Source organism: Arvicanthis niloticus, chromosome 21 (assembly GCF_011762505.2).
Source record: "Arvicanthis niloticus isolate mArvNil1 chromosome 21, mArvNil1.pat.X, whole genome shotgun sequence".
Taxonomy (NCBI): domain Eukaryota; kingdom Metazoa; phylum Chordata; class Mammalia; order Rodentia; family Muridae; genus Arvicanthis; species Arvicanthis niloticus.
In genome coordinates, this window is record NC_047678.1 from 40,030,076 (window position 1) to 40,052,250 (window position 22,175).

At 44.7% G+C, this 22,175-nt stretch overlaps 1 protein-coding gene across 1 annotated transcript in view; it reads right to left on the bottom strand.

The window, feature by feature from the left end:
- Positions 1–4,172: 4,172 nt before the first annotated feature.
- Positions 4,173–22,175, bottom strand: part of Scn11a (sodium voltage-gated channel alpha subunit 11) — a 66,398-nt gene continuing 48,395 nt past the window's right edge. The window contains exons 21-26 of the mRNA XM_034483851.2: positions 21,502–21,771; positions 19,823–19,876; positions 16,937–17,078; positions 10,343–10,443; positions 8,917–9,187; positions 4,173–5,712 (exon numbers count right to left, since the gene is read on the bottom strand). Of these exons, the coding sequence (XP_034339742.1) occupies positions 4,673–5,712; positions 8,917–9,187; positions 10,343–10,443; positions 16,937–17,078; positions 19,823–19,876; positions 21,502–21,771 (1,878 nt within the window). The 3' untranslated portion in view covers positions 4,173–4,672. The remainder of the gene's footprint in view (positions 5,713–8,916; positions 9,188–10,342; positions 10,444–16,936; positions 17,079–19,822; positions 19,877–21,501; positions 21,772–22,175) is intronic.

Below are 22,175 nucleotides of genomic sequence, written 5' to 3' on the forward strand. Positions count from 1 at the left end.
CTGGTTACCAGGCAACAGGCTACCTGAGCGCTCTCTCCTCCTCCTCCATCAAGAGGGAGAGCGTATGGGACTTGAACTTTTCCTAAGGCCTGGGGTGCTTGAAGCTGACATTCCAGGGCTGTTCCTGGCATAGCTGGCTCCTGAGCCTAGCTATTTATAAGGCAAGTGCTTCTCCGTGCCCCACAAAGAACACGGATGTATGAGCATGGCTCTTGGTGCTTGGTGGGAGGGGTGGGAACATGGGGTTCTGATGTTCACACAACAGGTTGTACTGTTGACTCTCAGCAGCCAGCCTACACCCTAAGCTGGGTTGACACTACCTCACCAGGTCATGTCCCCTGCCTTCTGGGTCTAACTGTGTCTTTGCCATGATGTCAGCTGCTCCTGGGGTTTCAGACCCCTGTGCAGCGAACTCCTGCCCACACCTGACACTATATTCCTGTGCCTGGCTGCAGATAGGCACCTTAGACCTGAGATCATGAACCAAACTGACTCCACTTGGGGGTTTTTTCCTCTCAAATCATGAAAACAAAAGAAATGAAAATAAAAACCTGGCTTTCCCTCCCCTCATTGCCTTGGTAACATGTTTGGTTTTTTTTTCCCCTTTAGATGATAGTTAAGTAGTTAGTGTGTGTGTGTGTGTGTGTGTGTAGTGTGTGTGAGTGCCATTGGGCGTGAGAAGAATGTATACAGAGGCCAGAGGAGGGATAGTGTCAAGCGACAAAGTGTCCTATTCTCTCATTCCTGACTGCCTTCCCTTCCTACAGGGTCTTTCCCTAAACATGGAGCCAGGCCAGCGGCCAGCAAGCCCTGGGGGATCTCCTGTTTCTGCCCCAGTGTTGGGATTACTGGCAAGTATGGCCATCCCCAGTGTGTGTATAGGTGATGGCACTCTTACCCACTCAGCCACCTCTCCAGCTCCACCCCAGGAGCTTTCTACTGCCATCTGTCTTGCTACCAGCCCCCTAGTCTAAGGATGTCCCAGACTCTTCTTCTAAAGCAGCCAGCTGGTCCCAGCATCACAGACACACTATGTTGTCCCTGTGCCCTCCATGGCTCAACCTTTATTCTCCACCAGGGTCAATTGTCCCTGGTGTCTTTTCCTCCTCTCTGCCCATGCTATCCAGGTGTTTTCTCTGCACCATCCAAACACCTTTAGTGCCTCACATTACCAACTGGTATAACTCAGTATATAAGTGGGTATTTGAGTCTCTTCGTGAACAGGGGTGTGTGTGTGTGTGTCTGTCTGTCTGTCTGTGTATTCTTATGTACAGATGTGTATGTGTGGCGCACATGTATGTGTGTGTATGAATGTAGAGGTCAGACGTCAACTCAGGTCCACCTTGTGTTTTAAGACAGAATCTTTCACTGGCCTACAACTCGCCTAGCAGGCTGGCTGGCAAGTGAAGCCCAGGCGTCCCGTGTCTACTTCCCCAGCTCTGGGATTGAAAGCATGTCACACCACCCCCGGCCTTTTCTCATGGGCTCTGGGAATTTAGCCCATCCTCATGCTTGGAATATGAAGAGGTTACTGACTCAGCCATCCCTCCAACCCAGAGGTTCCTTCCTGAGGTCCTGCTGCTGCCTCTGCTCCACTCTCTGCATTCCTGTGTAGTCAGTTGGGTGATTCAAACTGCCTTATCTATCCTAGCTTCCGTGGTGCTGCTGGGGGCTGTCTCCTCCAGTGCAAACACTGCCAAACCACCGTCTTGTCAAAACCCTCCCTGTCCATCAAGTTCACCCAGCTGTCACTCTCTCCTGAAATCCTTCCCCATCGACATCCTGAGAGCAGAACCTTCCCAGTTTGTTACATTGTACTGTTTTATCACCGAGCAAACACTTGTGTGATTCTCTTCCTAATTGGATGCTCTAAAGGTCAAGGGCCACTGGTTAGCAGCTGTTACCCAGTGTGCCAGGTCTGTCCTCAGGACGTGATTGTTGCCTGAATTAAGAAAAAAACAGATTTACCCGGAAGAGAGGACACAGAGGACAAATGAGCGGGAGGCTTCCATGTCTGTACAGCGGTTTACTGGGACATTCAGTGTGTCCCCACCCCGGAGGAAAGCACTCAGAGCATCGTTTCACCCTTCTGGACTACATCTGATTTCTCAGCCCTGGGATCACAAGCGTATGACACTATCCTGGCTTTTTCAAAAGGATTCTGGGGTTGAACTCTTGTCCTTATGCTTACAACGTGACCACTTGACTGGCTGAGCTATCTCTCCACCCAGCAGTCCCCTCCTAAGGCCCCTCCGCTATCCTGGTGCTTCTTGCCCAGGGAAAGCCATCCCTGGGGAGGACTAGCTTCCAGCTCTCTCCAAGGCTTGAGTAATTCTCCTTTTCCTGCCTTGGGTCTCCTCCCTTAGGCTGTGGAAGTACCAGGCTCCCCATCACTGTGGGGCGCTTAGAAAGATCGAGTTGGGTGTTTGCTGCCATCTAGTGAAGGCAATGTGCATAGTCCAGCCTGTGTTTGGAGCTGGTGCTTGCCTTCAGAGGTGGCTCTAGAAACCCATTCCTAACTAGGGCCCACGTAGGGGTGGGTAGACCTATGTAGGGGAGACTGAAGGAAAAATTAGGGTTTTTCCAATAGAGTCTCATTGAATATATAAATTACACTAAGGGCAGACCCCACGCCCAGCAGAAGATGATGGCCAACCCAAAACAAACTCAATGGTATTTTGTAGATTTTTTTTTTAATTATATTGCTTTGTTTGGTCATTCTTTTCATCTTACTGATCTTTTAATTGTATGTTTTCCAATTTTGTATTTTTATGAGTTTTGTGTGTGTGCCCATGTGTATATGTGTGTGTGTGGCACATCTGTACATGTGTGTGTGCACCCATGTGTGCCTATGTGTGTCATGTATGTGCATGTGTGTATGTGGCATGCATTCACGTACACGAGTGCATTTGCCTGTTTCTCTGTATATTTCATCTTCATTTTTGTCTCCTTCTTTATTTGCAGAGGGGTTGGATGAGTGAGAAGGTTGTGACTCTGGGAGGAGATGAGAAAGGGGAAAGTGTGACCAGAATATACTGTAGGAAAAAAAATTACTTTTAATTAAGAATAGGAGCCCTTGTTAGGGATCTATAAGGCCCCATGACCAACTAACTTCTATCCACGGATCTATAAGGTTGCACATTATTTAGCCTGACCCATCTGTTACCACCCAGACCGGAAGGAGAGAACCTCGCTTTGACTTTGGGACTGGCAACTCCATTGAGGTCTTTACAATCCTGCATGGGACTCCTCTTGGCTCATCTCAAAATATCCCTGGTCCCACAAGCAACTCCTTCCTCTTTCCTTCAAGGTATCAGGAGTCTGTTTCTGTCACTGTGATAAATGCTATAACCAAAACAACTTGAGGAGGAAAGGGTTTATTTCAGCTTGTACTTCCAGGTAACAACTGATGCCTGAAGGGAGTGAAAGCAGGAACCTAGAGTCAGGACCCAAAACAGAGACAATGGAGCAGTGCTGTCTGCTGGCTTACTCTCGGGCGCATGCTTGGGTGGCTTTTTATACACCCAGGCCCTCCTTCCTAGGAATGGTGCCGCCCACAGTGGGCTGGGCCTCCTACATCAATCATCATCCAGACAGTTCCTCACAGATGTGACTGCAGAGCGATCTGATGGAGGCAATTCTTCAACCAACATTCCCTCTTCCAAGTAACTCTAGGTGCATCAAGTTGGCTATAAAAATGAGCCAGCACACCATGTCTCTCTAGGGAGCTGGGATTACGGATGGGCTGCTGCCCAGATGTGATAGTTCCAGGTTATCATATTGCTCAGTCATATTCCCCAACCGAGCCATCCCCAGGCCCCTGCTCTAACTCTGTAGGTGTTTTACCCAAAGCCAACCAGACTTCTTGTTGGATCCAAGAAATGGTGGCTGAAGCCAGTCCAGGATGGCTCTTGAACATTTAATACACCCATTTCTACCCATCCTGTCATTCAATAATGTCCGTGTTTGTAGCTTGGAACCAAACTACATTGGGGACATTCACATGGCAGAAATCTGTGACACTAAGACACAAGAGCCAACTGCTAACTACCTTCCTGACAGATGACTGGCTCCAGGCGACATCAAGCCACAGCTCACACAACCCCCAAACAAGAGGACATTGGGGCCCATCTCAATGAAATGCAAACTAGATGTTTCTTTTATCTATTTATTTGTTAAACATCTGGAACAGAGCTTCCGAAAGTCGGGGTGCTAACTGACAAGTCAGAATCATGCTTTCAGGTTTTAGCTATACCCCCAAATCCGTGATGCTGGTAGAAACACCTGCAACAAGCCATTTACTCACTGCAGGGTTTTGACTTTTCACTTAACATGCAAAGGAGCTATGTGTGGCAGGTCACATATGTAAACACTGAACAGACATGTTGGGGAATATACTGAGAACACACTCTGAAGTTTTCATGTGACCTTTCCTTCTTGTTTCTTATCTTTATGTGATTTGAACTGTCCCTTCAGGCCTTCCGTTAATGTGGGTCCTTTGCAGTCCTTTCCACATTAAATCCTTCCAAGAATCATTTAAAAATGGACACCAATGTATCACCTCTTTCACCTAAGCAAACAAATCGAACGTCCTGTTCAGTGAGTCCCCAGCCTGTTCGCCAGAGGCTGGAGGCTAAGCTATGAGCTGTGAGGTAGGGGTGGAGGTGAGGGTTCAGTCATAATGAACCTTGACCTTGCCCACATCCAAGCTAGACAAGTCCCCATTGCAAAACACCTGGAGGGATGAACCTGACCCGTCTTTCAGCCTCAGCTTGATCATCTTCTCCATGTATTTCCGGTAGGCCCTCTGGATGACGGCGGCACACTGCTCCTCCTCCTTTCTCTTGGTGGTGGTGACTATGGGCTCGTACAACTTCTTAAAAGGATTGGCCTCCATGAACTTCTCCTCCATCATGGCTTTCATGGTATCCAAGCCGCTGGAGTTCCCGAGGACCCTGGTAGTGAAAGCAAAGAGAACATCCATGCAATGGAGGCGATCGCCCGTCACCATGGGCAAGTCCATCATGAGGAACTGAAACTTATTAGGCTTGGCCACGCGCAGTGGCTCCGGCAGGGCGTCGGCAAAGTCGGAGAGGGCCGAGTACTGGATGAACTGTGTTGCTTCGGGGTCAAACTTCTCCCAGATCTCATAGAAGATTTCAAAGTCGTCTTCCCCCAGGGGGTCCTCGCTCTCCTCCGTGGCTGTATTGAAGTTCTCCAGAATCACAGCTATGTACATGTTGACCACAATGAGAAAGGAGATGATGATGTAGCTGACAAAGTAGACTATGGCGATCCATGGCTGCTGACAACTGTCTTGGGAGGAGGAGGAGGAGGAGTTGCAGTGGTCGTTTGAATCCAGCATGGGGTTGAGGAGAGTATCCCAGCCGGCTGAAGTGGTTATCTGGAAGAGACAGAGCATGCTGCCCGAAAAGGTTTCAAAGTTGAAGATGTCGTCGATCCCAGAGCCCTTCTTCACTTTGGAAAACCAGCTCATCCCAAAGATGGCGTAAATGAACATCACCAGAAAGAGCAGCAGGCCAATGTTGAAGAGAGAGGGGAGAGACATCATCAAAGCAAAAAGGAGCGTCCTGATTCCCCTTGCTGCCCGAACCAGTCTGAGGATTCGACCAATCCGAGCCAAGCGGACAATTCTGAAGAGCGTGGGCGGGAAGGGAATGTTACTGTTCTCCAAGCCAGAAACCAAGGTACCTAGAGAAGGAGGACCAGTGAATTCCCAGCATGCACTCCAGCTTCAAACCCAGCCAGTCTTCCACCTCAGAATCCTGTGCGGGCAACTTGCTATACACACATTGTTGTTTACACAAAACTAAGAACTGTCCACTTGTGTTTCAATTTAAAGAATAATCCTTAAGGGCCATATAATTTTAGATGGGACTTTTTGATAGGGGCTGGAATGCATATGCCACTGAAGGTAAGGAAGGAAAATGTGACCATATATAAAGGGTTATTAGCTATTGCACTTTCTGTTTAGCTACCCCTGTGGCAACACCTGCTATGATTTTCCCTATTTACTGGATGCAGATGGAAAACAGGCCCTTTTTTCAAATGTTGACTCTTTCAGAGTACATGGAGACATTTCATTTGAACTACAGTTTAAGTCTTGACTGAGCTACAGAGGAACACTGTAGAATCTGAGAGACCCAAGCTTATTAAAAGGGACAGATGCTTATTCACTGGGGTTCTGATACAGCCCTCTGTGTTGAAGACAGACTAACTGTAGTGTGTAGAGCTGGAAGGAGATAGAGGGCATGAGATGCCCACTGATCCCTGTTTGATGTTCTGCTCATCCTGAGGACCCCTGAGAGCTCATGAAGCTCACACATGTTCTCTGCTGTGGACACACCAGAAATGGTGTCTCAGAGCTTTGTGCAAACTGATGAATATTTGGGACCAAAATGTCACCATGTTTTCTCATTGCTTGCCCAGCAGGCAAGTGCTATGAGGAGTTAAGGCATTTACATTTTGGCCCAAATATTATAGAATGGCTGGAACATGCTTGCCTTGTGTAGACATGGTCTTCCCCTTGCTCTGAGGTCATTAGGGGTCACAGCGATGAAAATGCTTTTGCCAGTCTCCTAATGACTACAGAGAACTCACTCGCTCAACCTCACCATCCGACTGTGTAAAAGACGTATGCTGGCTGGGCAGACGATCCTAGCAAGGACGGTGCTCACTCAGCAATACCAGACCTTTCGGGCTTAGCCTTAAATCCTTCCTGGACTGATTGGGCCTGTATCTCTCTTTTCTCTGAGTGAAGTTTTTGGGGGGTTTTTTGTGTGTGAACCACACGACTTGGTATTCAACTAAAATGAGTAAGCCTTACTTGCCAGTTAAATGGCTAACTCCTAGACTCCTGCTCACACTCATTTTGCATTACTCAAAGCTCAAGGAGGAGCTTGGAGAAAGTGTGGAGGCCAGGTGCTGGATGCGGGCACATAAAAGTACATGGGACTCTGCACATTGGTGAGCAGCGTTTGGCTTCTTGTGAAGGGTTTGTCCTGCATCAGAGTGAAGTTTCTAGTAGCACATGTGATCTAAGAGCTGTTAGAAGTATTCCAGAGATAGTTCTAGAAGCTGCACAATGCCCAGCACATCCTGGAATGGGTGATGACCCTCTTCACTTATGGGAGGAAGGGCTCATGGCACTCCCTTTGATGCAGGAAGGTACCCGACTCATCTGCCCACCATTCTCTACCCTCTATTGACAACAATTTCACCAGAACTTGGGATCATGACTAATTCATAAGGATCATAGGTCTATTTTGCTGCCAATATATGAACCTATTTAAACTATCTTCATAAACCTAACAGCTTAGAACCCAAGTAGACTCCCTACATGATCTGCATTACTTGATATTGAGAGAAACCACTCAGGCAGGTCTAAACCTGTGAAACAGCCTTTTTGAGATGAGATGAAGCCTCCATTTGTAAAATTCGGTTCTCCTTGTCTTCATTGCTTTCTGAACTACGAGGAAGTCTCTTGGACCCTCCTGCACCGTGTGAAAGATGAAGCTAAGTCAGATGCGACAGCACACACCTATGATCCCAGCCCTCAGAAGGCTGATGTAGGAGGTTTAAGTGAGCTTGAGGCCAGCCTAGGCTGTACGATAAATTCCAGATCAACCTGCACTACAGTGATACCCATCTTAACATTCCTACTCAGAAAAGAGAAAGAGGGGAAAAAAGTCAAATTAATGGATTAGTTACAATCAAATTTCAAGGACCCAAATAAACTCCAATGGCTTATCCAAGAAGAAGTAAAATACTTAATATGCAGAAGGCTGAGTTTTGATTCTCAGCACAAAAAAAAAAAAAGAAAGAGAGAGAGAGAGAAGGAAGGAAGGAATACAGAGAAAGAAAGAAGTACAGAGAAAGAAGGAAGAAGGAAGGAAGGAAGGACAGAGAAAGAAAGAGAGAGAGGAAAAAGAAAGAAGAAAGAAAGAAAGGAAGGAAGGAAGGAAGGAAGGAAGGAAGGAAGGAAGCAAGCAAGCAAGCAAGCAGGCTAGAGAGATGGCCCAGAGATGAAAAACATGAGCTTCTGCTGTAGTGACCTTGAGTTTGGTCACCAGCACCCACATCAGGTCGGGGCCTGGAACTCCAGTTCCAAAGGTTCAATGTCTTTGGCTCTGGTCAACTTGGTCACCCATACACATAATTTCAAAATGATAAAAATAAAAATTTTCCAAACAAAAATAGTAAAAAAGAAAACACAAAGACAAAAGGGAGTAAGTGCATGCTAATAGCGCTTTCTCCCATTCTCTCTATGCTTGACACAGCAGAATTGTAGCTATGAAAAAAAATTCACCGGTTATATAAAGAGGCTTGCCAGTGAGTGGGGTCAGAGCAGCTGGGACACATGCAGCCCATACCCTGGTCCAAGTAAACATGGGATTCAGGATAAGGAGTAGGTAGTGCTTCTTGTGTGAGGCAGTCTTGACAGCTGAATGGGAAGCAAGGGAGCCACAGCAATGGATCCTGGTCTAACAGCTGCTCTGGTACCCTTGTGGGTTTTGAACACCATCACCAACATCAGTACTAATAGCCAAGCTCCTAAAACCACAAAATGCCCATGGGGGCTCACAGTAGCACAGAAGAGGCAGGATTCCTATTTGCCAACTGAGCTGTCGGGAAGCACTGCAACAACTGTTAATGGAGATACTTTGTTTCTCTTCATTGAGCAAGCAAATCCATCAAGAGAATGTAAATCACCACCTGTGGCAACTTCCCAACAGAACATGCCATCCTTAGCCCCCTACTGCCACCCAGTTTTTCCACACGCTATATTAAGCCTAATCTGTTGCTCTGTGGAGAAGTGTGACACACTTCCAAATGATTATCTTTAGGGTTTGCTTCTGCCTCTCCTGGAAAGTCCTGGCTACTGGTTTTACTTACTAATGATAGAAAGAACCACGACCACACAATCAAATAAGTTCCAGCCATTGGTGAAGTAGTGTTGCCTCAAAGCAAAGACTTTGATGAGACACTCTACGGTAAAGATGACCACGAAGGCTATGTTGAGGATATCAAAGATTTTCTTCACTTCGTCAGACTGGCCATCAGATTCAGCCATCATGATAATCATGTTTAAGACAATAAGCCCCAGAATGATGACGTCAAAGACCTGGCTTGTGACCAGGTCGAACACAAAGGCTTGACATTTGTTCTGAGGACAAAAAAAGAAAGGAGAAAATTACGTCGCTAAGACAACAAAATTTGTTTTCTCTTACAATGAAGGCAATTCCTTGAAGTAGACACAAGACCCCTTCAAAGAACAAGAGATACTCATAGCTTCCCATTATGGCTGGGTAACTGTTTTATGAGGCTAGGCTTGTACTCTTACTTCTACTTTAAAACAAAAACATAAATAAAAAATATCCCCTGTAACAACACAATTTCGAAGTGTTGGATGGTTGGTGAGGCTGAGATAAAGAGGCTCACATATGCTTCAACAATGTAAAGATGTCTGCATCTGCATTTACCCAAGAGATGGATGTCTAGAGCATCTACTTATCTTGGGCAAAATGGAACAGACATCTCCAAGGCTCTGTTTACCAGTTCAGAATAATCAGAACATCAGCAAAACTCAGAAATCCACGTAATTCTTAAACATCAGTATTTAATTCTAGTTGGAATAGGCTAGAAAAACAACATCCTAGCCCAGCAATTATTAAAGATCAAGAACTGGTTATTCCATAGTATGACTGGGGATGAAGTTGAGCATTGGTCCCTTTTTTAAAAAGTTTTAATTTTTTTTAAGATTTATTTTTGTTGGGTGTAATGATGCATGTCTTTAATTCAAGCACACAAAAAACAGAGGCAGGGGGATCTCTGTGAGTTCTGGTAGCCTGGTGAGTTCCAGGCCACCAGAGCCACTTAATGAGACTCTGTGTTAGTAGAAAAGTAAATGTATTGGTCAGACTCTCAGTAATGAACATACATGTCTAATATTCCTAAGGACCTGGGTACATCTTGGTTCTTTAAGTTCTAAGATAACACATATATAGTTATTAAAGATCCTGTAGTCTGGATAGATGGCTCAGTGGTTAAGACTATATACTCTTGCAGAGGACCTAAATTAATTTCCTAAGCATCTGGGTCAGATGGCTCATGATTGCTTTTAACTTTTGCTCTGGGGGATCTGCTGCCCTCTTCTGGCCACTGAAAGCAATGCACCCACCTGAAACACACACACACACACACACACACACACTTTCAAAACATATAAAGATTTCCTTTAAAAGTTAACAGGAGGCTTTTTAGAAACCTGAGCCCTCAGATCATGCATCTTGCATGTGTGCTTGGAGTCAGTTGCTCTCACCAGGGGCCTTGGGATGGGCTTTTGAGGCTTCTTGGTTCCTAACTTTTTCATTGCATTGTAATATTTCTTCTGTTCTTCTGTCATAAAAATGTCTTGGCCACCTAAGTGCATGGAGAAATTAACAGTCAATTAGCTTCTGCTAGCCATCTTTGTCAATCAAGTCCTGACTTTTTAGTAACAGTTTTAAAGTTACATGTCATTTTTATCAATAGTTCCTCTCCAAAGGGACTTGGAAGAATTTGGACTCTGGGACCAGAAGGAAAATTGATTTTAAGATAAGGGATAAGAAAGAAATAAGGTCATGTCAGTCAGTTATGGCTCACTTCTTAGAACACACTGATCACATATTTTAGTGAACATCCTACAGAATCTTTGTAAAAACTAAATACACTTCAGGCTGCATAACTTAAACCATAATAGACCTATAATAAAAAAAAATAGCAATAGAAATATTAGAATAAAATCCCATAGCTGAGGAAGGAGACACACAAAAGGAGGTTAAAAGAGAGGACTAAAGAGCATTACATATGTATGTACGTGTGTGAGTACACATGTATGTACACATGTATGAAAATATTAGTTAACATAAAACCCGCAATTAACTAATATGCACAAATGAATGGGCAAAATTAAAAAGACAGAAAATACTATGTAACAACCCTAAAAATACTTAAGTGATTAATGTAACATTACTAATAAAAGTTAATTAAAATCTTCCCATATGAGAAGAAACATATGAAGAAACATATGAGTTTTAAATATTTTCACTACTAATAAGAAAAACAAACTAGAATTTCCATTTCTAGAAATTCACTGAACAAAAAAAAATCTAGAAATATCAGATAAAATAGAACAGAATCCTTTAGAGATATGCAGTTGGACTTTTACAGAAGTTTGAAAAAAAGAAAAGAAAAGGCTTCAGGCTCTGAAAATTAAGAGATAAGAAACAAAACAGTAATTTAGTCCCAAAGCCACTGCTGGAAGCCGGAAGCATGGCTTAGTGGTTAACACTGAACAGCTCTTCCAGAGGACCCAAGCTTGGTTCCCAGCACCCCCATGTCTGGTAACTCACAACATATGTAACTCTAGTTCCTGGGAATCTTATGCCCTCTTCTGGCCTCTTCAGGAACTGTACTCATGTGTGCACACACCCACACCCACATACACACACAGTAACATCTTTTTCAAAAGGAAAGTGTCCCTTGACAGTCAAATTCAATAAGAAACACAATTTTCACTAGCAGTAAAGTACTATTGAGACTGTAATACTGTAATGCATGTGTTTGTTGTGAAGACAGTGAGTAGTTGTGGATATTTCAAATATTTATTTTGTTTTAAGTTATGTGTCTGTATGTTTGCATGTGGGCATGCTCATGTGACTGTAGTTACCTACAGAAGACAGAAGAGGGCGTCTAACACCCTGGAGCTGGAGTTTATAAAGGCAGATGTGAGCTGTTCCAGCTGGGTGCTGGGAATCCAGCCTAGGTCCTCTGTAAGAGCAATGTGGGTTCTTAGCCTTGGGCCTTCTCTCCAGCCCTGACTTAACCCTGAGCCTTCTCTCCAGCCCCTAACTGTGGAGATGTTAGTCTGTTATTACTCCCTGTGCTCTTGAGAACCAGTTTCTCTGTGTAGAGAAGAGAAGGAAGCACATCAGGGAGAGGAAACACCATTAGATGGCCGTTTCTACATCTGTGTTTCCTGTAGCTTTGAACTTGAAGTAGCTCTCTATGGAAAGACCTAAAAACAATGACAGGTGTCTACCAGAGTGTGGTTTGAAAATTTCATCATTCATTGTTAAACCAGCCAACTATAGAAAGAGGGTTCAACTTAGAGGGTCTTCCTGTTTTTCCAGGTACAAAAATGCTGACAAACTTATTTGGATCCTGATTTGGGCCCAAAACTTCAATAGAAAGAAACATATTTTTAAAAATAAAAATTAATAAATCTTTCAGGAAAATGAAACATAGTCATGAATCTTATGTTTAAAAAGTTGGTAATCTTGGGTAAAGAACCTATTGATGTGTCTTCCCGAAGGACTTAGAAAAACAAGACCAAACCAGTAGAGGGAAAGAGATAACGTGGATCATAGCAGAAAGCAACAAAATAGAAAGTAAGAGAACAGCACAGAGAATTAAAGAAACTAAGACTTTGTTCTTTGAAAAGGTAAACAAGAAAAAAAAAAACCCTCTTAGTCACTATTAGTCTAAGAGAAAAACCCAAATTAATAGAGTTAGAGACAAAAAAGGAGCCTTCCATGCCTGCCACATACAGAGTCACACCCCCAAAATTGCTAAAATAAAATTTATTATTTTGTACACTAACTTAGAGAAACAAAGCTAGGCATGGTTGGCAGCTTATACATCTACTCCTGGTGTTTGGGAGCTGAGGCAAAACCTCGGGCAAAGGATTGTTATGCATTTGGTACCAGTTTGGGCAACACAGTGACTTCCAGGCAAGCCTGCCTCAAGAAAAGCAACAACATTATAGGAAAAGTGATGATGATGAGGAGGAGGAGGAGGAGGAAGAAGAGGAGGAGGAGGAGGAGGAGGAGAAAGAAGAAGAAGAAGAAGAAGGAGAAGGAGAAGGAGAAGGAGAAGGAGAAGGGGAGGAGGGGAAGGAGGAGGAAGAGGAGGAGGAGGAGGAGGAAGAAGAAGGAGAAGAAGAAGGAGAAGGAGAAGGAGAAGGAGAAGGAGAAGGAGAAGGAGAAGGAGAAGGAGAAGAAGAAGAAGGAGAAGAAGAAGGGGAGGAAGGGAAGGAGGAGGAGGAGGAGAAGAAGGGGAAGAGGAGGAGGAAGAGGAAAACAGCAGCACTGGCTAACTTAACAAAGAAAATTAAAAGGTATGGCAATCTGAATAAGTACAATTTGATGAATTTGAAGAATTCGTATAAAGTTTTATAGGTAATGTAATGATATCATGGTCATGTTTGAAACCAGCCATGTGGGCAAGTGACATGGCTCAGTGGGTAAAGGTGCTTGCCACACGAGCCTGGAGAGCTTTGTTCAATCCCTAGAACCCACATAAGAACTGAAGGGGAGAACGGACTCCATGAAGTAGTCCTCCAACTTCTACATGCTCTGTACCCGCCAGCCTCCCACGCACATGCGCATACAATGATAATAAGTGAAGTTTAAAAATAAGTTTGAAAAAAGCTCGTTGTGAAACCCTGACTCAAAAAAACAGCAGACTCCGAAAACTTAACCGTTCCTGGGACTGTTCTTCCTTTTTATGTGATTTAAAAAAAACAAAAACAAAAACAAAAACATTTTGAAACATTTATGAACAAAATGAAACAAATCCTGCAGGAGGGGTCTGTGGGGGCATCTCAGGCAGGAGGACGTTCCTCAGTAAGAAGTATTATGCTGGGTGCTGGGTAGTTTAGGTTCACTCTAGAATGTTCTTGTGCACTTTTGAAATTTTCCATAATGTAAAAGATAAAACAAAAGGATGCCACGGCATGATGTGCACAAGACTTTCCAGCAGAGGGTTAAGTCGGCGCTGGAAGGCTGACACCCAAATTGCTGGTATTGGCGGCAATCAGGACGCTACAGAGGGAACCTAGAGCCGACCCCTCTTCCCTGAGCAGCAGACTCAATGAGGCAGCACCATAACAGCACCAGACTTTCCCAGCAGATGCTGAGGACGGAGGCTGGCAGTGAGGTACAGTTCAGATGAACTAGAAGAGATCGGCAGAAAAATATAAACAAACCTTAGCACAGCTATAAAAAAAAAAAAACAACACCCAAACACTGAGGTGAGGGGTCAGAAGTGCCTTGTGTTCCTAAAGGAGAGAAAACCCAAAGGCAGAGTTTGATTCCACAAGAAAAACTCAAGTCTGTAAGGATTTTTAAAATATATATATATTAATTTTAAAAATGTAAGAACTGGGGCAGGGAGGGGTAGTGGGCAGTGCCTGCTGTGCAAGCATGAAGACCGGAGTTTGAGTTCCCAGAACCCACATAAAAAGCCGGGTGCAGGGCTGGGTATTGTAGGTAAGCGGTAGGGACTTGCCTAGCATGGACAAACCTTTGGGTTTCATTCTAAGACTGAGTGTGGCAGCACAGGCCTGCAATCTCAGCACTGGGGAGGTGGAGATGGGCAAAATCGGTGAGGTCCAGTTTCAATGAGAGACTCTCCCTCAAAAAATAAGGTGGAGAGATGCTGAGGAAGACATGCACACACATAAACACACACACAGAGACACACACAAGCACACACAGACACGAAACACAGACACACACAGGCACACACATACAGACACAGACATACACAGACACACAGAGAAACGCAGACACACACACATGCACACACACACGTGCACACAAACGATGCAAAAAGAAAGTCACAAAATAGACTTAATAGACTGAATATGCATACGAAAAGAATGATAATTTGTCTTTAAAATAGTCAAAGGATGCAAGCAGATGCTCCTTCCTGGTGTTAGGACCACTGGTCTATAACACGGCATGTGAACTGAGAGGGATGTGAACTGATCTAACACTGATCTACAATGAGGCATGTTACGATCACTAATGACCAAGCAAAGGAATATAAAACCATGGTGAAACACTTTCCACATCTGTCTAGGAGAGCGATTGTAAATGCCAGCAGCGATGAGGTGGTGAGGACTCGGTCCCAGCCATTCTCAAATCTGGGAAGTGACTGGGCCATACCGCTAATGTTTTAACCATAGGATGTTACACTAAGAAAATCACCAGGATTTTTAAGGATGCTCGTGACTGCTTAAGCCATCAAGAAGTGTAGAAATGACTTAGACAGTGAAAAGGAAAAGACCAACCAAGACAAATTATGATATATAATTCAGCTCCCATGCTGTGTGTGTGTGTGTGTGTGTGTGTGTGTGTGTGTGTGTTCAGGTATGTGCATTCCTGTGTGCACAGAGAAAAGGACGTCCAGTGTCCTGTTGTATTGCTCTCCAGCTGATTCCCATGAGACAGGGTCTACCACTGACTGGAGCTAGGCTGAAGCTAGCAAGTCCCAGAGGCCCTCGCATCTCTGTCCCCAGCATTAGTTACAGGTGTGAGAAGCCGTGCCCAGCTTTTAACATAGGGACTTGAGATTTGAACTCAGGTCTTCATGACTGCACAACAAGCACACCAGCACACATAAAACAAGGGGATTTTTGTTGTTGTTGTTGTTGTTTGGTTTGGTTTTTTTGTTTTGTTTTGTTTTGTTTTGTTTTTTGCTTTCTTAACTGGAGGAGATTATACTAAATTGTGTATTCCTACCCACTAAGTCATCTCCCTAGCCCTGAAAATTCTTATAGCAAAATATGATTTTATAAAATAGGCTATGACTGATGAGTTTATATATCCCAAAATTAAAAGTATAAGGCAATCCCAGTGATGCAAAATATATATACATACATATATGTGTATATACATGTATATATGCATATTTATGTATATACATATGTGTGTGTGTTTACAAATTTGGGGGCTGCAGAGATGGTTCTGTGATTAAGAGCACTGGTTGCTCTTGAAGAAGACCTCCATTCAGTTCCCAGCAGTCATATGGTGGTTCCCAACCCATCTGTAACTCCAGTTCTAGTGGACCTGTCTCCCTCTTATGGCATCCATGGGCACTGCACACGTGAGGTGCATATACATTCACGCACACAGCACACATAAAATAAGGGTGTTGTTGTTGGTTGCTGAGTTTTGTTTTGGGTTTTTGGTTTGTGGTTTGTGGTTTTTAGGTTTTTAGTTTTTGGGTTTTTTTTTTTTTTTTTTTTTTTTTGGTTTCTCTACTGGAGAGGATTATACCAAATTGTGTCAAAATGATGAGACATTGTCTAAAGTGGTCACCATTTGACGATAGATGCAGATAGATCAAAAGTTTCTCTTATCTTCCTTAACTTCCAGTGTTAGCCCAGAGCTCCAGTGGCTTTCAGGATCAGGCAAATAAATATTAGATTATTATAGTGCCTGGGGCCGGAGCTTCCCTAACTCTCCTCTTCCTCAAGCACCTGTCCAAGCAGGTTCAGGAGACCTACTCAGGCTGTCGGGAGCCAGGATGCAATCATCTCAGAGAGGGAAGCCCCGTTTCTCTTTACTGTGGCCAACAAAATAGTCTAGAGACACTACTGGGCTGTGCTGGCTATGCACACATGCTATCCATGCTATTCTCTGGTTGCTATTCTCTTCTGGGCCAATTAGCAGCAGCCTAGAACACAATGATAACCACCTGAGCTAAGACAGAGCTCAAAAAACACGCACAAGCAGAATATATATTCCTTGCCTTTTGTTTTATTTTGGTTTTTGTTTGTTTTTTGGAGACAGGGTTTCTCCACGTAACTCTGGCTGTTCTGGAACTCTCTTGGTAGACCAGGCTGGCCTCAGACTCATAAAGATCCACCTACCTCTGCCACCCAAGTGCTGGGATTAAAGGTGTGCACCACCACCCCTGGTTCTTGCCCTTATCTCTGAGACCACTCTGGTCTCCTCTCGGCTAAAGGAGGCGAGCTCCCTGGCTGCTCTTGAGCACGTCAGGCTTCTCTCTAGGGCAGCACCACACTCCCTGTAACACATCAGCAGAGCCCGGTAAGAGGACCCAGCCAGGCCAGCATGCATACTTATCTTTTTCTGCTGCTGATTGAAGTTGTCGATAATAACACCGATAAAGAGATTCAGTGTGAAGAACGAGCCGAAGATGATGAAAACCACGAAGTAAAGGTACGCGCCGGGATTTGCCTCACAGGCCGGCTGCTCGTCTTTCTGTTGGGGATGTTTTTAAAGAGAGAAAAACAATTACTGAAGAAAAACAATCAAGCTTCTCTAGCTGCCTTGTTCAGACCAGAGTGGATTTCCCCAGCAAGTTTAACCACATAGCATCCTGCCAGGGGTTGTGTACCTCTGGATGTCTCTTCTTTGGGTCCCTGGCTAAGTTCCAGATGCACATGGTGGGGAGATGGGATCCAGGGAGTTTGGGCTTTTCTCCCAGACAATAAAGAATGTTAACAGATGAGAAGACAGAGGGAGTGACATGGTGGTATTTGTCTTTTGAAAGTCTCCCAGATGTCTGTTTGGATAGGCCATTGAGATGAACCCAGCACAGGACACATTCACCTCAGGCAGAGGGGACTGGACTTCACAGCTGTTATACAGCTGTCTGTACCTTTCCATGATGTCAACATTCTGCCTGTGGTTGTGTCTTCTCACTTGTGAGATGCCAGTGCCTGGCACACCTTCTGGAAGGTTGATTCTCTAGACACAAGAGTGAACAGGTGGACGAGTTTGTGCATGGACACTTGGTGATGACAGGCATGCTTGCCCAGCTCAGAGCATGCCTCAAGGCACACGGTCCTGCTTGGTCAGGCTTCTCCATTTGTTTATTTCCCCATTTCTTCCCTCCTTTCTTTTAAGTATGTGTACTTTGCATGCATATGTGTTTGCATATGCATGTTCACACGTGTGTGTGTGTGTCTCTCTCTGTATTTGCATACATGTGTGCACAAGTGCACCATGGCATGTCTATGGAGACCAGGACAACTTGCAGGAACTGGTTCTCTTGGTCCACCATGTGGATCAGAGGGAAGGAACTCAGGTTGTCAGGCTTGATAGCAAGTTACCCACTGAGCCTCTGGCCCTCTCATCTGCTCCCAGAGCTTACCAGGATACCTAGTCTAGCTAGTCAACTTGCCCCTAGAATCCCAGCTACATCTTCCAGTCACTAGAATTACAGGCAGGGAATCTTCCCATGCCAACCCAGCATCTATGTGGAGTTCCAAACTCTAGTCCTCATTCATGCACACATATCATATTATACACATACACAAACAATAAGTTAAAAATTAAAACCCTTAGATTGTATATATGACATGCATAATTATGAGATATAAATATTACAATGAATTACAACATTAACATTAAGCGTCTTCTATTAGCTTTGGCTTTCCATGAGTGAGATATTGTTAATGTACTGAGAATTAAGCTAAGTGATTTGTTGCTATGCACTATCTACATATAAATGCCAGTCTGTTAGGCTATGATGAAAACCGGGAGCCATGAAGACTCTCCTTTCTCAGCTCAGCATCTCTCCTGTCTGTAGCCCACAATCCATTTCAGGCGTCAACTCTGTAGATTCCCCAGTACAGTGACCACACCTGTGTCATGATAAGGAACTAGCAAAACTCCCCCCATTGGTACCATTCTTGACTCAACTGCTCTGCTCTGCGTAAGTCTCTCCTCATCCTTTGGCTGAACCAGACAAGAATCAGGAAACAGACTAGACTGCCAAGTGCATTTCCAACTTTGAGACTCAATTCTGACTTTCTCTTTCACTGCAATTCTACAGTTGGTAGTCACGTCTACCCTCTTCATGCTTCCCCAGTTAGGAGATACAGACTTTGAAAGGTGGTTTCCTCCTGTCCATCATTTGGATATTATAGGAAAGTTGGAGTGCCTTGCTATGACACTTGGTTTCTGTCAGGTTGACACAAACTAATGTCACATGGGGAAGAGGGAACCTCAACTGAAGATTACATCTATCCTACTGGCCTGTGGGAAAGTTTGTAGGGCATTTTCTTAATTCCCAATGGAGGTAGGAGGACCTGTCCCTCAAAAGGATAGCCGAGCAAGCCAGGTGAAGTGTGCTGGCTAGTTTTATATCAACTTGACACAAACTAGAGTCACTAAAGAAGGGGAAGCCTCAATTAAGAAATTGCCTCCAAAAAATAGAGCTGTAGGCAGGCTTATAGGGTACAACCCATTGTGTGTGGGGCCACCCCGGGCTGGTGATCCTGGGTGCTATAAGAAAGCAGGGTAAGCAAGCCATGAAGAGCAATCTAGTAAGCAGCATCCCTCCATGGCCTCCACGTCAGCTTCTGTCTCCAGGATCCTGCCTGGCTTAGGCTTCTGCCTTTGCTTCTTCCCCCAATGGTGTGATGTATAAGCCAGGCAAACCACTTCCTCCCCAGGTTGCCTTTGGTCATGGTATTTTATTTCAGCAGTGGTAACCATAAAGAAGTTAGAGGAAGTAAGACAGTCCCCCCTCCATGGGGTCTGTGCTTCAGTTCTTGCTTCCTGGTTCCTACCTTGAGCTCCTGCCCTGGTTTCTCTCAATGATAGCCTGAAACCTGTAAGCTTATAAAAACAAACAAAAAACTCTCCCTCTCCACAAGTCACTTTGGCCAGTGTTTTATTTATCACAGGAACAGAAACCAGGCTAGGATACATGGGGTTCTTGTTCTGGTCCCATCTCCTACATGAATGGTTTCCATTTCTCTCCTTGCCACACAGAAGGAATGTTGGTTTCTACAGAATACTGGGGTGTCAGACATGAACAATACATCAGCAATCTCTTGATTAGGCCATGTCTGCACCATAATGTTGTCTCCAGAAGAACAAGCAAGGATGTGGGATAATGAAGCGGTCATGCATGAAGTTAGGGGCCGTCTGCAAACTCAGAGTATCTCTGGTTTAAGCATAACATTCTAGAACACAGCGAGACATTTACTCACCCCCCTGGAATCGACAGCTGCATTCATAATGTCCAGCCAGCCCTTATAGGTTGCCTGAAACAGAAGTAGAAAACTCAGACACAGCTATAGACTTTTTTCATCAACAGAGGCATGCCACACAAAAGTTTGTCAAGCCCCGTGGGCGGGTGTGTGTAAGCTGACGCTGCAGAAACAGGTCCACAGGAAAGAACAGTCATGGATGTTAGGAGGGGTGGTGTGCCTTCTCTCTTTCTTCTTCGTTCTCCCAAGACTAATGATTTAAAAACAAAATCAACATCTACACAATAGGTTGCTTGGGGAAAAGCCAGATAAGGTTCTTCCTGATGGCACATGTTTTTTTGTGCTTCCTGACTGCTAACACCTGGCTGCTGCTACTTGAAAAGAGAGCTCTTTTTTTTTTTTTTTTAAAGATTTTTTTATTTATTTTATGTATGTGAGTGCACTGTAGCTGTCTTCAGACACACCAGAAGAGGGTATTGGATCATATTACAGATGGTTGTGAGCCACCACGTGGTTGCTGGGAATTGAACTCAGAACTTCTGGAAGAGCAGACAGTGCTCTTAACCACTGAGCCATCTCTCCAGCCCCAAAAGAGAGCTCTTGACAGTGTCCTGACCTGCACCAAAGGCTCTCCCGTCTGGCAGGTGCTCTGAAAAGCAAGCAAGGTACCCTAGAAGATGAAGCAAGCCCTGTAAAAACCCTGAAGGGGACGCTACTACGAGTTCTATGCATAAGAACTAATTGTCAACCCGACTGGCTCTGGAATCACCCAGGAGACCCACATCAGGAGTGTGGTAAAGGCATTTCTGTGGTAATTGACGGTAGACTCATCTTGAAGGGGGGCGGGGGGCATCGTTCCACAGGCTGGTGAATAAGATGAAAACAGCACTGGCCTCTATCTCTTTCTGCCCGATTCCCTCCCGACTACAGAGCCAGTGGGACCAGCTTCCTCACACTCCTGCCGCCGGCATCTAGACAATTCTCACCACTGTGTCTTCCCCACCATGGTGGTCCAGTCCCTCAAAGCATGTGCAAAAATAGCCTTGTCTTAAGTTGCTTTGTCAGGTGGCATGATTTAAATGAGAAATGCCCCCCCCCCCCCCCCGCTCCTGTGTTGGAACACTTGGTCCCACTTGACGGTGCAGTTGGGGAAGATCACAGAACATTTAGGAAGTAGAACCTTGCCGGAGGAAGTGTGTCACTGGGGATGGGATCTAAGGATTTATAGCACGCCTATAGATGTGTGTAGTGTATAGATGAGACGTGACAGCCAGCTTTCTGATGCTCCCAGGGTTTCCCTGCTGGGATGACTGTATTCACTTTAGAGTTACAAACTAAAATAAAATCTAAGAAAGATTTTTAAAAGAAACTTTCTTTTTGTTGGGTCTTTTATCACAGCAACAAAGTAACTACTGCCTTCAGGTGTTTTTGTTAAAAAAAAAATGAGAAAAGTAACTAGGTTGGAGACTAGGTGAAAAGACTCTGCCCACCCCTACCCTGTGAACAGGAGTAGAATCCAGTCTCGGTGGAGTCCCTGTGTTTTTAGTGACTGATCACTCTCAAGCTTCCTCTTCCTGGACGCAGACAGACCGGAGTCCCTGTGTTTTTAGTGACTGATCACTCTCAAGCTTCCTCTTCCTGGACGCAAACAGACCCACAGCCAGACCCACAGCACTTACCACTTGCAGCAGGGCAAGGTAGGCACTCCCCACATTGTCAAAGTTGACGTTCGGGACCTTCCACGAGTAATTACTAATGTTACATTGGTTCCGGTTTGGAATTTGGGTATGGTGTAAATACTTATTTATGTCTGTCCCGTTGATGCATCTTCCAAACGTTCCAGAAAAAAAACTTACTCCCAGGATACAAAATATGAGCCAGAAAATGAGACAGACCAGCAAGACATTGAGAATGGCTGGTATGGCACTGATGAGGGCGTTGACGACAACCTTGGGGAAGCAAAACAAAGGAAAGTGTTACAAACAAGTTCTCCATCTTCCCAGGGGGAGACCCAGTATGCAGGACAGGGCCCCTAGAGTTCTGTGTCTTTATTCTTTTTTTTTTTTTTTTTTTTTTTTCAAGACAGAGTTTCTCTGTATAGCCCTGGCTGTCCTGAAACTTACTCTGTTCTCCTGGCCTTTAATGAGCTCTGCTTTCTGCTCACATGGCCACCAAGGATGACCTCAGAAGTGCCCTGTGACAATGACATTAGACATGTAGGGCGTGTCTTTCCTTGGATGCAGGGAGGACAGAGCCCTTGGCTGTCGAGAGATGGCCCATACCATGGCCTTCTCCTCACTTCTCACAGTCCAGTCCCTGGTCTGGTTGGGTAGGACCCCAGTAAAGTGTTGAC